This window comes from Cololabis saira, chromosome 18 (genome assembly GCF_033807715.1).
Source record: "Cololabis saira isolate AMF1-May2022 chromosome 18, fColSai1.1, whole genome shotgun sequence".
NCBI lineage: Eukaryota > Metazoa > Chordata > Actinopteri > Beloniformes > Belonidae > Cololabis > Cololabis saira.
The window spans coordinates 8,664,528-8,681,344 of NC_084604.1; the positions used below are offsets into that span (position 1 = coordinate 8,664,528).

The 16,817-nt window shown below is 45.0% G+C and overlaps 1 protein-coding gene across 1 annotated transcript; it reads right to left on the reverse strand.

The window, feature by feature from the left end:
• Positions 1 to 6,109: 6,109 nt before the first annotated feature.
• On the reverse strand, positions 6,110 to 13,404 carry myh6 (myosin, heavy chain 6, cardiac muscle, alpha). Its single transcript, XM_061706957.1, has 2 exons — positions 7,527 to 13,404; positions 6,110 to 6,524 (listed from the first exon to the last, which is right to left on the reverse strand). The coding sequence occupies exon 1, from the start codon at positions 13,353 to 13,355 to the stop codon at positions 7,554 to 7,556; it is 5,802 nt and encodes a 1,933-aa protein (XP_061562941.1). The 5' UTR covers positions 13,356 to 13,404; the 3' UTR covers positions 6,110 to 6,524; positions 7,527 to 7,553.
• Between the last annotated feature and the right edge of the window lie 3,413 nt (positions 13,405 to 16,817).

A 16,817-nucleotide genomic window follows, 5' to 3' on the forward strand; every position in this document is an offset into this window, starting at 1 on the left:
TCTGAAGGCATCCAAGAAAGCATGCTCTTCGGTCCGTAAATAGGTCAAAGAACAAATCAAGTGATTGGAATGAACCATTCAGAGAGTACATAAGCAGGTGCACGCACTGTAGAGATTGTCTGCCTGAAATAACTTTGGGGTGTCATTTCACACAAAAAGCAGACATTGCATCCTTGGTCACCAAACCAGACCCCGTCCATCCCCTGACTGCACCTAGAAATTCTGTCCATGAAGTTATGAACAGAGTTGGTAACAAAGACCAGCCCTGATGGATGCCAACTCTCAACTGGACTGAAGCAAACTTACTCCTGGTTAACCAGACTCTGTCCCTCCGCTTGTATGGCGACTGGATATCACCTAGCAATGGACCCAGTGCCCCATACTGTCGGAGAACCCTCCAAAACGTACCCCGAGATTACCTTCTCTAAGTACACAACGCACAGAGTATGGAGATACTTTAGTTAAAATACCAAAGGATACAGTAGCATGCAAAGGAAGTGATGAAAGTGCTTTGGTACATGCAAAAGACAGGAAGTAATTAAGATAATTAAGTCAAAGATGAAAAGATTCTAGTAATGAGGCCTTCCTGACATTATCAGATGGGATGTGTTTATCCGGAACAGACGAAAAGACACCAACCTCCAGTTTTAAAAAGAAAGTCGACCTGGAAGTACAGAAAAACTGCAGTTCCTGCAGGTCTGGGTCCAGACCCCAGTGAAAGTTGCTTCTTCAGTAGAGATGGCATTCCTGTAACCTGTCATTACTCTACCGACCGCTTGGGTCTAGACCCGGACCTGTGGTTGCTCTACTGACCACTTGGGGCTGGACCAAGGCCTGCGGTTGCTCTACCAATCGCTAGGGTCTGGATCCAACAGTGAGTCCATCTCCATTGACCGCTAGGTTAAAACTTTACAGCAGAAATAAACATATTTACAGTCTGGTTCAAAGAACTGTTAAGGAAGTCCATCAAGTTAGGATGTGTGTCCAAACAGGACTGGTCCCTTATGCAAATCCAAGACAATGCAGAAATTATGACTATGCTAATTATGAGTGTGTTTCTCTGAGGGACAGCTATATTACTGTACCGTCAAAAAACTGTCATAATAATTTCTACGTAAAACTGTCTGGGTTCTGACTTGTGAATAATTTAACATTATAAATCTCAAAATAACTTTTTGTTTTCGTAAGTGTACTGAGTGAACATCTAGATACACTTTTGCTACTCTGAAAGTCCTGCCACTGTTGCCTAGCAACCTGGAGGCACCTCCAAGTGCTGAAATTCCTCCAACTGTGGTGATATCATAAACGCCATCAATGACAGGAAGCTAGGTCCAGCAAAGCTGTCAACCGTCCCCTAACAACATCCAAACACCCCTAACAACATCCAAACACCACACAGATTGACATAAGTGGGCCTGTTAGCTTTCAGGTCTGTTTTGCGCTGTCGTACAATAATGAGGCTTTAGAATCAGTCTTCAGAATCCTGCAGATGACCAGAGGTGACAGTATTCACATTCATTACTCAGGTAGAAGTATAGATGCTACAGTTTAAAAATACTCCTGTAGAAGTTGAAGTATCAACTCAAGTTTTTTACTCAAGTAAAAGTATAAAAGTACTGGTTTCAAAACTACTTAAGGGGGAAAAAAGCTATTAAGGACAAAAGCCATTGAAAATGAAGCATCTTAGTATAATGCAAATATATTAAAGAACCATATATGTGTACTATTGAGCATTAACATGTGTTTCAGAGAGCAGCAGATATGATGACTAGTTGCCTATAAGTATTGTAATGGTGCAAAAAGTCAAACTTCAGAGGCATGTTATCATTTATCCTAACCTTTATTGGAATGTACATCCAAGTTTAGTTGCAGGAATCTGAGGGAACGGATGTAAGAACAAAACTGGACAAGAACATCTGAAACAACCACAACCAAATTCACTCTATCCGGATGGAGCAATTTAACTGGATAGGTTTTTTCTTTAAAGGCCGAAATGAAATAGAGTAATAAGGCTGTTTTTAAAATGTAACGAGTAAAAAGTACAGATAATTGCGTGAAAATGTAAGGGGTAAAAGTAAAAAGTCGTCTGAAAAATAATTACTCCAGTGAAGTATAGATAACCAAAATTTCTACTTAAGTAAGGTAACGAAGTATTTGTACTTCGTTACTTGACACCTCTGGACATCACAGGGGGGCGTGTCTGGTTCTTCTGACACAGTAACTCCTGATGTAAATGGAACCCAACTTTGTTGTAGTTTTCTTTCTTTAATCTTTAGTTGTAATTTTACTCTGTAAATTACCATTGGTTTTCAGTAAGTTTATAAATGTTTAAAGCGAGACATTCTGTTTGTTTTTGCCATGCAATTTTACTCACATCTTAATTCCTTGTCTTTATGTCTTTATCATATTGGAGGACCTGTGAAAGCTAGAGACGGCCCTGCTGTCCTTCGTCTCTTTTCGAGAGTTGGCTTAGAGGGTCACTCGTGTTTAGCAGCTAAAAAGTCATCCCCCAAGGCCCCTGGCCCTGTTGTCCGTTGTTGAACTGTATTGTGGGTCTGCTGCATAGTTCTGGGAACCGTGCTAACATCAGATACTCTCAGACAGCCAGTAAATGTTGAACAGTAACAGCAATCAATGTTTGAACACATCTTTAAAACAATGAAGACCATGTAATTGTAACCAGAAATACATAGCAGGAAACACCAAGAGAAGCATTCCCATCTGTGGAGGACCACCTGCAGCAGAGTACCATCAGGCTACGAGGACGCACCAGGGTTCCCGACAAACAAACATCATCAGCTCAAGTGGAAGCAAATCCAGGATTACTTATGTAACTTGCTGGAAGTCTTGATTGGTTGTTTCACCCTGAAACTCCAACTTGGTTCATCATTAATTCACCAATGGAAATGAAATATGACTATCTGTGTTTGACGGCAGCTATTTTGTGTTATTTTATAACTTTGTTGTAGTTTAGGTTTTGTTTTTTAATGTTTTTTTTTAATTACGTTTATTGGAAAGGGTTGTTTTTTAATTGCATAATTTTTTCTTTTCTTTTTTTTTTATTATTACATTAATTGAAATTTGATTTCTTAGGAAAAAGGGACAGATACAATAAGCGTAGTCTTTTTTCTGTTCCCTTTCATTCAAGGAAAGAGATTTGTTGTGATTATATTAAACTGTTTTGTTTTTCTTTTAATGAATGAAAGAATAAATAAATGAAAAAAATAAATGAAAAACTTCTTCCACAATAACAAGAACTTAACTTCTCACAAGCAACTTGTAACAACATTAAACTGCATCTTTGTGTTTTAATGTGTAATTAAAGTTCTGTCTGTGTTATATTTTAAATGATTTTTATTCATGGTTACACAGCATTGTACAAAGATATGGTATAAACATAAACCTGAGACTAAACTTGGGAACTGCAACAGAATCTATTTGCATTTATGGAAAATACAGAAAGGTGGTATTTTCTCTGCGACTCATGTCCCTGCGGTAATTGGTTTTTAGTCGTCCGTCCCGGACCCGGAGATGTCCGTGTCCGCCCAGCCGTCAGCGGCCCCCGGATCCCGGTGAGTCGGCAGGTTGGACGGATCCTCCGCGGTGACGGCCGGGGGCTCCGCGGAGCCCGAGGCCGGAGAGGGGACGCCCTGGCCGGGCAGAGGGGGCGGCGGAGAGCCGGGGGGGCGGCTGGAGGACCCGGCAGGCGGGATTCCTGTACTTCTGTCAGTATTTCTGTCAGTATTTCTGTCAATACTTCTGTCAATACTTCTGTCAGTACTTGTGTCAGTACTTCTGTCAATACTTCTGTCAGTACTTCTGTCATCACTTCTGTCAATACTTCTGTCAATACTTCTGTCAGTACTTCTGTCAGTACTTCTGTCAATACTTCTGTCATCACTTCTGTCAATACTTCTGTCATCACTTCTGTCAATACTTCTGTCATCACTTCTGTCAATACTTCTGTCAGTACTTCTGTCAGTACTTCTGTCATCACTTCTGTCAATACTTCTGACAGTAGTTTCAACGCTGCTGGTCACGTGACCGTCTTCCCCCGCATCTTTATGAATGGATGGGTCTTCAGTGCCGTCCCCGTCTCGGACCAGGCAGGTCTTACATCCACATTTGGTCCCATGATCTGAAGTCTTTCCTTCAGCTCCGGTCCCGGTCCTGGTGTGAACGCGGTCCTGGCCCGCCGTGGGGGTCCAGACGAGGCTGTAGTAGAGCGCCAGCAGGCCGGCGGCCAGGGACACGGCCAGCACGTACCCCCCCACGGTGGCCAGCCGCACCCCCGCCCGGCCGTCCCGGGCCGCCAGCCGCGCCCCCCGGTCCCCGGTGTAGGTGGCCGGTCTGGTCCGGGCCGCGGGGCCGAGCGGGGGCCACCTCCTCTGCTCCCGCATGGAGACGGAGCTGTGGGGCTGCAGGAGCTGCAGGAGCTTCAGACCGGCGCAGACCCGTCAGCCTCCCGTCAGCCTCCCGTCAGCCTGCCGGTCCCTCAGCCCCTCATCCCGAGCTGCTCCAGCTTTATACCCGCAACCGTCAAGTTAACCCGGCTCAGCACGGACCGGAAGAACCAGATCATCCGGTCACAATCAAAGCTCAGAAACACCGAGCCTGACCACAAGTGGGACTGTTGCTGTATTATTATTATTATTATTATTATTATTATTATTATTATTATTATTATTATTATTATTATTATTATTATTAGGGCCCGAGCACCAGAGGTGGGTAGAGTAGCCAAAAATTGTACTCAAGTAAAAGTACTGTTACTTCAGAATAATATGACTCAAGTAGAAGTAAAAAGTAGTCATCCAAATATTTACTTGAGTAAAAGTAAAAAAGTAATTGGTGAAAAAACTACTCAAGTACTGAGTAACTGTTGAGTAACGTCTGATTTATTTTTTTAACACAACCATTAAAACAGACAAAAGTACAAAATAATCATATTCAGCCAAATTAAATCAATAAAATAATAAAATAAATTAGAAAAAATAGCTTAAATTAAAATAATCTTAAAGTAAATTCAAGTACTTTAATAAATAATAAAATAAATAAAATAATAACAGAATAAAAAAATAAATTAATCTTTTTTAACCAGGCTCCGCAGGCAGAACTAGAACAAGCCCATGAACTCATAGAAACTCTGTGTGTGTTTGAGTCTGTGTAAATGTGACAAAACATGCAAAAACAAACATTTTTCCAAAAGAATCACCCAGTGATGTCATGAGATTGACGCGTATGTGGATAAAAGGGATAAAAGAAAAGTAACAGCTCAACATAGCCTAATGTAGCGGAGTAAGAGTAACAGTTTCTTCTTCACAAATCTACTCAAGTAAAAGTAAAAAGTATAGTGATTCAAAACTACTCCTAAAAGTAAAAAATTTCCCAAAACGTACCCAAGTAAATGTAACGGAGTAAATGTAACTCGTTACTACCCACCACTGCTGAGCACTTACAGTGCGAAGGCCTTATTGTATCTGTAGGAGATGTTTTTATTTTCCTCGTTCTCGTTTTTTTCCTTCTTCCGATGAAATGAGGGCCTTTCTTTCCCCCTAAACGTGGCCCAAAAGTCACCAAATTTTGCACGCAAGCCAAGCCTGGCAAAAAATGTGATATTTAATGGTTTGCATTAATGGGCATGGCAAAATGGCTCAACAGCGCCCCCTAGAAAACTTTGTGTCTCAAGCCCCACAATACGGTTGGACGTAGATGCACGAAAATCGGTACACACCTGTATCATGTCGCAACTTAAAGAAAGGTTTCTTGGCGCCATGGCTGAAACCGAACAGGAAGTCGGCCATTTTTAATTAATTAATTATTATCATTGTCATTGCTTTTATTTTAATATCAATGACATCTATGCAACTCGTTCATGTTCAGGATCTTTGTACATATATGCTATTTTTTATTGTAACTTGTAAAGATCCACATATATATGTTGCACTTGTGAATGATCTTTCTGACAGCTGAGCACTGAACTGTCCTTTAGAACTCTTTCCAAGTTGATGTTCAGCATCAGATGCTTCTCTAAGACCATTTCTGAGAGTATTTATTCAACAGTGCTAAATACTTGTTGAGTAGAACAATGAAACAGCGGGCAAACATGAACCAGTCAACATGTCTGAGTTTATTGCCACCAGAATAACACTTGATGCAGCAGTGATCAACTTTAATACTTTGTGGTTTGACATGATAGAGATTGTCTGGATAAGTATGTGAAGAAGTTGTGATGGAAACTCTCCAACTATCTCCTCCCTGACGAGTGAAGCCTGAACTATTCCATCTGTCTGTCAAGACTCAGTAATGAGCGTTAAAAACGCAACAAGAACCTTCACTAGAAAACCTACCCTTCCTCTGACGTCTGTTTGACCTCCAGCTGGACTTTGAGCAGCATCAGCATCGGTGAGTTTGTCTCTATGAACATGTGACTGACTAGTGACCAGTGAGATGATTCTGGTAAGTACTCGTTATCTTTGGTGTTGGTCTCCGCTGCAGCTGCAGTGATGGACATCCGGGACCACCTGTCAATCAAAACAGATTCACACGTTGATGAAGAGCCTCAAAAAACGCTCACAGAGATCCGATTATAGAGAAATCCAGACCTGCTGCAGTTAAACTCAGGATTAAACTTCATTCCGTGAAGATGAAGATTTGGCCAAAATAAACGTTAAATTTACTTCCTCATGGAAAATGTACGTTTTCCTCTTTCTCAGTTACCTGAGATCACCTACGGTCCGGATCTGGACCTGTGGTCCTTCTACTGTCCACTAGAGTTTGGATCCAGACCTACGGTTCCTCTACTGTCCACTACGGTCTGTATCCGGACCTGCGATTCCTTTACTGTCCACTAGGGTCTGGATCTGGACGTGCGGTTCCTCTACTAACCACTAGGGTCTGGATCTGGACTGCTAGAGTCTGGATCTGGACCACTAGGTTCTGGATCCAGATCTGGACCACTAGAGTCTGGATCTGGACCACTAGGGTCTGGATCCAGATCTGGACCACTAGAGTCTGGATCTGGACCACTAGAGTCTGTATCCAGAAGCAGCAGCTAACTGTGTTGATGTACTCTTTTAACAACGTTTATAAACAGTGAATTAACAACATTTAGTAATAATTCTGTAACCAGTTTTTTGAGGACGGGGTAACTAGTCCAGTTTTCTGGAGGGAGAGACTATACAGACTGAAGTGTTTGATACGGTTAGAGTGCTGCTGGTGAGGGTAAACGTCCTGATTATGAGTCTTTGTTTTAATTTATAATCTCAGAAACTGACAGCAGACCTGAACTTTAACGTTTGTAAGGTCTAATAATCACAGGTTCACTGTTCGATCCCCATCGATCGGTGTTCCAGGGTCACGTTTAATAAGAACTGTTTTTATTCTAACGAGCACAAAGTGAAGATGGTCGTTCCCTTCACATTGCTGCGGGCATTTAAACTTGTTGGTTGTCTGCAAAGCCACCGAATGGATCAATGCGATCACATCGAGCTACCTAACTATGGTCTGGATAATCATCAACACACCTGTTACGTTGACCTTCTGGCATCTCCTCACTCATCCAGGCCCTTCTTGGAGGATCCGTCCCTGGTCTTGGCCCTTAGCTTGTTGACTTGTGACTCGGCGATGTCGGCTCTCTCCTCCGCCTCGTCCAGCTCGTGCTGCAGCTTGCGGAGTTTAGCCATGTTAACATTGGCGGCCTCCTCCGCCTCCTCAGCTGCATGTTTGTAGGACTTGACCTTGACCTGCAACTTGTCCACCAAGTCCTGCAAGCGTGCCATGTTCTTGCGGTCCTCCTCAGTCTGGTAGGTGAGTTCTTTTACGCGGCGCTCATACTTGCGAACCCCCTTGATGGACTCAGTTCCCTTCTTCTGCTCTGCATCCAGCTCGTTCTCCAGGTCTCTGATGCGAGTCTCCAGTTTCTGAAGCTGCTTCTTTCCCCCCTTCATGGCGATCTGCTCAGCCTCATCCAGACGGTGCTGGAGGTCTTTGATGGTCTGTTCCATGTTCTTCTTCATGCGCTCCAGATGGGCGCTGGTGTCTTGTTCTTTTTTAAGCTCTTCCGCCATCATGGCTGCATCTGTGATGGCTTTCTTTGCCTTCTCCTCTGCGTTGCGGTTCTCCTGTATGGCCTCCTCCACCTCGGTCTGCAGGTGGAGCAGGTCTGCCTCGTGCTTCTTCTTCTGGTTGATCAGACTGGTGTTCTGGGAGTGCAGGAGCTGCATTCGCTCAGTTGCATCAGTCAGTTCCTGTTCAGCCAGCCTGCGACTTCTCTCTGTCTGCTCCAGGGAAGCCCTCACCTCCTCCAGCTCGGCCTGGATGAGGTTGTTGCGGCGCTCCATCAGAGCGATGTTTTCTCTCAGGTCATCGTTGCAGTGCTGGGAGTCGTCCAGCTGAAGCTGGTTGTCTTTCAGGAAGGCCTGGAGACTCTTGACCTGTTTCTGGGAGTCGGCAGCCTGTCTGTTGGCCTGGCTTAGCTGGATCTCCATCTCATTGAGGTCCCCATCCATCTTTTTCTTGACTCTCAGTGCCTCATTTCGGCTCCTGGTCTCAGACTCCAGAGAGGACTGAAGAGAGTCGAGCATTCGTTGGTAGTTTCTCTTGGCCTGCTCCATCTCCTCGTCTTTCTCAGCCAGCTTGCGTTCCATTTCAGCCTTCACCTGGTTGAATTCCAGCTGTGCCCTGAGGATTTTGCTCTCCTCGTGCTCCAGAGAGCCTTCCGCCTCCTCCAGCGCTGACTGGAGCTCTGCCCTCTCCTGTTCAAGCTGCTTCCGGATCTTCTCCAGTTCATGAGCACTGCGGCCACCTTCTCCAAGCTGGTCGGTGAGGTCAGAGATCTCCTCTTGGAGGTTCTTGTTCTCTCTCTTCATGGACTCGAGCTGATCCAGTGACTCCTCATAGCCATTCTTCAGTTTGAAAAGCTCAGTGCTCAGAGCCCGGGCCTCCTTCTGGGAGGCTTCTAATTCACACTGGGACTCCTCAAACCTCTGCTTCCACTCTGCCACCACTTTGTCAAAGCCTCTTTGCTTTTTGTCCAGAACTGCTGAGGCAGCATTAGATCTCTCTAAATCCAGCATGAGATCTTCAATCTCATTTTGGAGGCGATTTTTGGTCTTTTCCAGAGAAGAGCACTTTGCATTCACTGCCTCGATGGCCTCCTCTGCTTCTTGCAGTCTCTGAACCAACTTCTTCTTGGCCTCTTCCAGCTCCTCTGTCCTCTGGATCCCATCAGTCTCATATTTAGTCCTCCACGCTGAAACCTCTGTGTTGGACTTGGACAGAGCTCTCTGCAGCTCAGCTTTGGCTTCCTGTTCCTCCTCAAACTGTTCTCTGAGCAGATCACAGTCATGACGAGCGGACTGCACGGCATGGGCGAGGGCGTTCTTTGCCTTCACTTCCTCCTCCAACTGTCGACGAATGTCTTCCATTTGCTGGTTGTACGAAGTCTTGGCTCTGGTCAGCTGTGATATCAGACACTCCTTCTCCTCCAGCTGCCGGCCAAACTCCCCGTTCTCGGTGAGCAGCTTGGCCCTCTGCGTCGTCAGGTCATTGACTGACCGCTGAGCCTCCTCAAACTTACTCTTGTACTCATTCATGTTGTCTTCCATTGTGCGGCACATCTTCTCGATGTTTGACTTGGCTTTCACCACACTCTCCATGTTGGAGGACAAGTCATCTAGCTCCAGCTTCAGCTCACTCTTTTCTTTCTCCAGCTTCTGCTTGACACGCTGCAGATTATCGATCTGTTCTCCCAGTTCGGCAACGCTGTCTGCGTGTTTCTTTCTCAGGGTGGCGGCAGTGGCTTCGTGCTGAAGGGTTGATTCCTCCAGCTCCCTGCGGAGCTTCTGAAATTCAGCATCTCTCTTTTTGTTCAACTCCACCTGAACTGATGTGGCCCCACCAGCTTCCTCCAGGCGCTCACTGATGTCCTCCAGCTCTCTGGAGAGATCTGAGCGCTGCTTCTCCACTTTTGCCCGGGCTGCACGCTCAGCATCCAGCTCCTCCTCCAGCTCCTCGATTCGGGCCTGATTTTCCTTTAGCTTTTTCTGGAGCTGAACTGAAGCCACCTGCTCATCTTCTAGTCTTGAACTTACTTGGCTGACCTCGAAGTCCTTCTTCTTGAGCTTTTCTTCCAGCTGCTGTTTGTCATTCTCTATGTCCATCAGACTTTCCTGGGTCAGTTTCAAGTCCCCCTCCAACTTCCTCTTGGAGCGCTCCTGGTCCATCCGGATTTTCTTCTCTTGCTCCAATGATCCTTCTAGATCATCCACTTGCTGTTCCAGTTTAGCTTTAGCTTTGGACAGACTGTTGGCTTTATCCTCCTCACTCTGCAGGTCATCCAGTGTCTGCTGGTGGGCCTCCTGCAGAGCCTTCTTCTCTTTGGTCAGCTTCAGGATGTTCTCATCTTGAGAAGCCATCTCCTCCATCAGGTTTTTTACCTTATTCTCCGTAGCATGCTTCTCCTTTTCCACCTTGGCCAAAGTTAGCTCTAAGTCATCGATATCTTTCTTCAGCTCAGAGCACTCATCTTCAAGCTTACGTTTCTTTGCCGTGAGATCGGCATTCATCTCCTCCTCATCCTCCAGCCTTTCAGACATTTCTTTCATTTTGGCCTCCAGTTGAATCTTGCACTTGATAAGTTGTTCACAGCGTTCTTCCGCGTCTGTCAGTGTGTCCTGTTCAGACTGGATCTGCAGGGTCAGATCGTTCTTCTCTTGTAGGTAAGTCACTATTTTCTCTTCCAGCTCCTTTCGCCGTGCTTCAGATTTTTCCAGAGCTTCCTTCAGCTTGCTGAATTCGTCCTTAATGTTCGCCATCTCCTTTTCAGACTCAGCACTCTTCAGCAAGGGTTTGATCTTGAAGAAGAGCTTCATCCAAGGCCAGTTCTTCACGCTCAAAAAAGACCGGAGGTTCCACTGGATCACCATCAGGGCATCTCTGCGTTCTAAAATTTTGGCAAATTGCGCTCTCATGAGGATTGCTCTGGCATTCGCCTGAATCCTGGTGATGATTCGGGAGAGTTGCTCATCCCTCATCTCTTCCAGCGTTCCCAACAGCCCAGCTTTGAAGAAGACTTTTGTGTGGCCAAACCTGTACTGAGTGTGGTCAATGTCAAGAGATCCCAACAACTTCTCAGCACTTTTTTTACTGTCAATGAACTGACCTTCAGGGATGGCGGAGGCATTCAGGATCCGGTAGCGCTGCTTAAAGTCGCCGTAAAGCACCCTGTTTGGGAAACCCTTCCTGCATATCCTGATGCCTTCCAGAACGCCGTTGCAGCGCAGCTGGTGCATCACCAGGCAGTTGTCCATGGCTCCTGGAATTTTCCTCTCATTAGGAATCAGACACCGGACAAAGTGGGGATGAGTGGTCTTTAGGTTGGTCATCAGCTTGTTCAGATTTTCCCTGTGAAGAGCTGACACTGTCTGGAATGAGGAACCTTTCTTCTTGCCCCCTTTGCCACCTGCTTTATCTCCACCATCAGCTCCTGAGTAGGTTGAAAACAACAGACTCAGCAGCTTCAGGGAGGATTTCTGGTAGAGACCGGCCACAGTTTCGTTCAGGGGGTCTTTGTTTTTCACCAGCCAGGCAGAGATGTTGTAGTCCACCGTTCCAGCATAGTGAACCAGGGCAAAGTGAGCCTCTCCCTTTCCCTTCGCCGGTCTCGGTTTCTCAAACATTTTGTTTTTTCCCAGATGATTGTCGTAGAGCTTGGCCTTGAAGGTCTGGTCACTGGCTTTGGGGAACATGCATTCTTCCTCCAGAATTGACAGGATTCCCATAGGCTTCTCGATAAGGTCAATGCAGGCCTGCAGGTCCATCCCAAAGTCGATGAACTCCCAGTCAATTCCCTCTTTTTTGTACTCTTCTTGCTCCAGAACAAACATGTGATGGTTGAAAAACTGTTGCAGTTTCTCGTTGGTGTAGTTGATGCAGAGCTGCTCGAATGTGTTGAAATCAAAGATTTCAAATCCAGCAATATCCAGCACCCCTATGAAGTACTGCCGGTGCTGTTTGGTGTCCAATGATTGGTTGATTCTCACCACCATCCAGTTGAACATCTTCTCATACACTGACTTAGCCAGAGCACCGATGGAGTAGTAGACTTGGTCCACGCTCTGGCCCTTGGTGACATACTCGTTTCCCACCTTGACTCTGGGATGGCACAACCCTTTGTTGAGGTCTGCTGAGTTCAGCCCCATCAGGTAAGCTGATTTATCAGCCGCCTCTGTCCCGTCGGGTTCGGCCTGCTCTTCACGCTGCTTATTTTTAAACTTCAGGTTGCCATAGTGCATGATGGCACCGGTCAGCTTGTAGACGCCCATCTTCTCATCAGCGGTGAAGCCAAGCACGTCGAAGGCGCTGTCAGTGGCCATCAGCTCCTCAGAGTCGTTGATGGAGGCGACTGTTACCTCTCCTTGGGAGATGTAGGCGTAGTCATAGGGGTTGTTGGTGATGAGCAGCATGTCCAGCAGCTCTGGCTTCTCATTGGACAGGATTTGGTAGAAGATGTGGTAGTTCCTCTCAGCCTTGAGCTGATAGGTGCAACGTGACTTCTCTAGCAGGTACGTCTCAATATCAGCAGACGACAGCTTCCCGCTCGTTCCAAAATGAATTCGAATGAACTTTCCGAAGCGAGACGAGTTGTCATTTCTCAGAGTCTTGGCGTTGCCAAAGGCCTCGAGTGCGGGGTTTGCCTGGATAATTTGATCCTCCAGCGTTCCTTTGCTGGTGTCTTTTTTGGCTCCGCCAACTGCAGCGATGCTGGCAAAGTACTGGATGACTCTTTTGGTGTTCACCGTCTTTCCCGCCCCGGATTCTCCGGTGATGAGGACAGACTGGTTCTCCCGGTCAGTGAGCATGTACTGGTAGGCGTTATCAGAGATGGAGAAGATGTGAGGGGGGGCCTCGGTCCTCTTCTTCCCCCTGTAGGCTTCCACCACCTCTTTGTCGTAGACTGGCAGCCATTTGTAAGGGTTGACGGTGACGCAGAAGAGCCCAGAGTAGGTGTAGATCATCCAGGCGGCGTAACGCTCTTTGAGATTAAACAGCACCGCTGGCTCGTGGAGGAACGTAAACATGGCCATGTCTTCAATCTTATCAAACTTTGGTGGATTCTGGGGATGAACATCAGACTCCTTCACAGTCACGGTGGTTCCATCCTCCTTCTTGACAGTCACCTTGTCGGACTCTTTGCTCTGGATTTGTCCTTTTACGTATTCTACTTTATCATCAACAACAAAGCACTGCGTTTTGATGTCAAACTGTCTAGTCTGAGCCTCTAGACGCTCCTTATCCGACTTCCTCAAGTAAGGAGCAGCCTTCCCGAACTCGGCCATCAGAGCGTCTCCCATGGTGGAGGTCGGAGGACGGAGGTGGACAGCGGTCAGAACGAGAGAGAGGGCAGTGTCATCTGCTGATGAAGGGCTGCAGCCTGGTCCTTTATAAATGCTCCCCGATGACTAAATTAGGACACATCTGCTGAGAGGAGGCTGAACTAAATTTGCCACCAGGGCAAATTCAGGACCTTTGGCTGTCAGGAGCCATTTTAGGAGAAGCAGAGTTTCGTTTTTTATCTGGCTGCTGATAGACACCCAGAACACCTCCTCATTTAGACCCGAGCGTCCTGATGGTGTCATCCACTGATCGCACACACTCGTCCATGCCAGTGTGTGTGTGTGTGTGCTCCTGCACGTACTTTCATCAAACGAAGAAAACTGGTTCACTTGTAACATCTGCTTAAACCGGATGTGACATCATCTGCTCTGGTGTAACCTGCTCCTCCATCTGACGGTAAAACAATCTTGGTTTAGGACAGATTCTTTCCTCTGTTTTGTTTATGAGGTAAACAGAGAGAAAAGTGTTCACAAGTTTTTCTTAGTTGCTTCATAAAATGTTCTTATGAGTTGTATTATTTTGACATTTAAAAAAAATGTGCCAATGTATAATATCGTTTTATTATCTATCATATATAATTTTTTGTTCTATCTTTGTTCTTTTTATAAAAATTATATAAATAAAGTTGACTTGAATATCAAGCTGTTGGGTTTACATCTACAGGCTCTTCCTAATATCTTAGTGGCCACAGCTTCTTTTTCTTTTCTTCTTTTTTGACTTTCACCCTCCCGTAGGGACCCAGGTCCGGGGGGTGTCTTGGTTTCAGTACCAGGCAGTGGGTACTCCCCAAACTACATTTAATCCAAGATAAAACAATCAATAAACATAAATCAGCTCGGAAGAAAAACGTAAATTCAATAAAAGAAAAAGAGAAAATAAACTCTGGTAACTCATGTACTCAGCAGACAGCTGGCATCGATGGAAATTATTATTGTTCTTAATATCTGTGTCTATTTAATTAGCCCTTTGCGTTGTGCACAAGTTTTTTCCGGCCAAAAGTGCACCACCTTTACTTGAGGACGTGAGGAGCTCTGTGACATCATCCCGGTGAGACAGTTCAGATCATCGGGATGGGCTTTTAACAACTAACGAGTGCTAACTCGTCTATATTGGGGACTTTTGTGCTGCTTCTGAGATTCAGAACATTTTTTAAATACAAAACTCCCTCCATCGTGATTTTTGGGAGGAAGGGTTTCTTCTGTACTTGGAACTGTGTGCAGTCTTACTGGATTCAAATTGTTTTGGTTGATCAATCACACCCTTAAACCTGGTCATGCATGGTCTCAGGCCAGTCCATCCGGTTACAGATTAAAACTGTTCCTTATGCAGGATAGGTCTTATCACTCACTGACCTGCAGACTGTCACTGTGACTCAGATCAGATTACAGACCATAATGCCGGTTTAAACAGTGGTCATTTACGGTATTACACTTGTCTTCAATTCTTTTCTTAATATTAAGGTGTCACCTCATCCTTCAGGGCATGGGGGAACATGACATGGTAGACAGGAAGTCCCCCGGTGGAGGTCTTAACTGGAGGTACATGCTAAAGATTTACAGGATTGACTATTTTGAAATACCAAACAGCACCCAACATGCTGGGAAGTGGATCAGGAACTGGCAGCACCTGTCTAGAGACGGGAGAAGAAAGCTTTGGTCACCAATCATGCCAGAGCCATGTGTCTGACCCTGGATGTAGCAACAACTTGTCCTGAGGCCATCTCTTTTCTTCATTTCTTTGAACATCACAATCAACGTGGAATTGAGCGCACATGACGGAGCACGACACTCTGCCCTGTCTCCTCCCTCAAGTAGATTAATAAATATCCACTAAAAACCCTTCATACTAACAAGGAACTTGATTCAATTTGAATTATCAATTCAATTTTATTTATATAGCATCTATTACAACAGAAGTTGTCTCTAGGTGCTTTCCAGAGACCCTGAACATGACCCCGAGCAATTATTACATAAACAATGACAGTAAAAACTCCCCTAGACAGTAAAAACTCCCCTAGTGGGAGAAAAACCTTAAGCCAAACAGTGGCAAGAAAAACTCCCCTTTAGGAGGGAAGAAACCTTGAGCGGATCATAAGGGGGGACCTTCCTGCCGGAGGCCAAAAACAAGTGAAACAAATTTAAAAAAACATCGGCCTGAGCTGGAGACACTCCTGTCAGAAAAATTATTTATTTTGGGGCATTTCTTCTAATTTAAGCTGTAAAAGACAACAGAGTAACGCACTGTAGTTGTGTTGGATGCATTGCATTATGGGTAACATTGTTCTTTCAGATTCATTCAGATTCAGATTCAGAAAACTGTATTCATCCCAGAGGGGCAATTGCAGGACAACTGAGCAGCAAGACGTTGAAAATCTCAAATAGAACAAGAATGAAGTAGAATAAAAATGAACAGGGCATGTCTCCTTATGTACAAAAAAAAATATATTATGCAAATGTCAGAAAAAATATACAAATGTCAGAAAAATCTATAGCAGAGTGACTGTAGTGGTATAATATAAAGTGTCAGTGCAAAGTGACGACAGTGGTATTGCATTTCGTGAAGAGTTGTGGGTTTATTATGATCGTAAGGGTTTGTGAATGTTACTATTCATCGTTAGTGCATCATTACACTCCTTTTCTTGTTTGTATTTTAAAAACCGACACCAGAACTTAAGTTGGTGGATGAAAACGGCTCCTCGTTCTGCTTTACTGTCACGCATATTATATACTAAAGGGTTAAGTCCAATGTACATACAGATTGACAGGTTCCCTTATTGTGATTGACAAGTTCCATCATTGAGCTCCTACCTTTATATGTTCATGAGATTGTTGCAGCTCCACTCGTGTGTAACTTATCTGGTGATGTGGGGACTGTCGTGTCCTTCACGTGTGGTTGTGAACTTATTGTTGACGTCACGTTTCCTCATATTCTGGGTTCGTTCACTGCATCACCAACGAGTGTCGCCAACGGACCAAACCTCAGAAAAGTGCGTACGCGAGACTTGGTATGTGGGTGAAGGACCGCAATTTCTCACCTTTAAGTCACTTTTTGAACATACGACCGTGAGCGTAGAAAGTGGCGTACGCACGTTTTTTGTGCGCCGCACTATTTGTACATGGGGCCCCGGGTCTACCGCAACAGAAAACTCCGTTTTGATTCCTTCAGGTATCTGTGGTTACTGTTTTAGAGTTTGTATATAGTTGAAACCGTTTCTTTACTGTTATTTATTTCAGTGATAATGACAAACAAGAGTTCCGGTAAATCTTCTGGTTCTGTCAAGAAGCAGTAATGAGCCTGACGTGGACTTCCTGAGACAGCAGAGCAGATAAACGGAGGACTGTTTGAAACATGTTTCCCTCTAAATAAAGACTCCTTCCTTCTTTTGTGGTTGATTTATTTCAGAACAACAGCTTCCACAA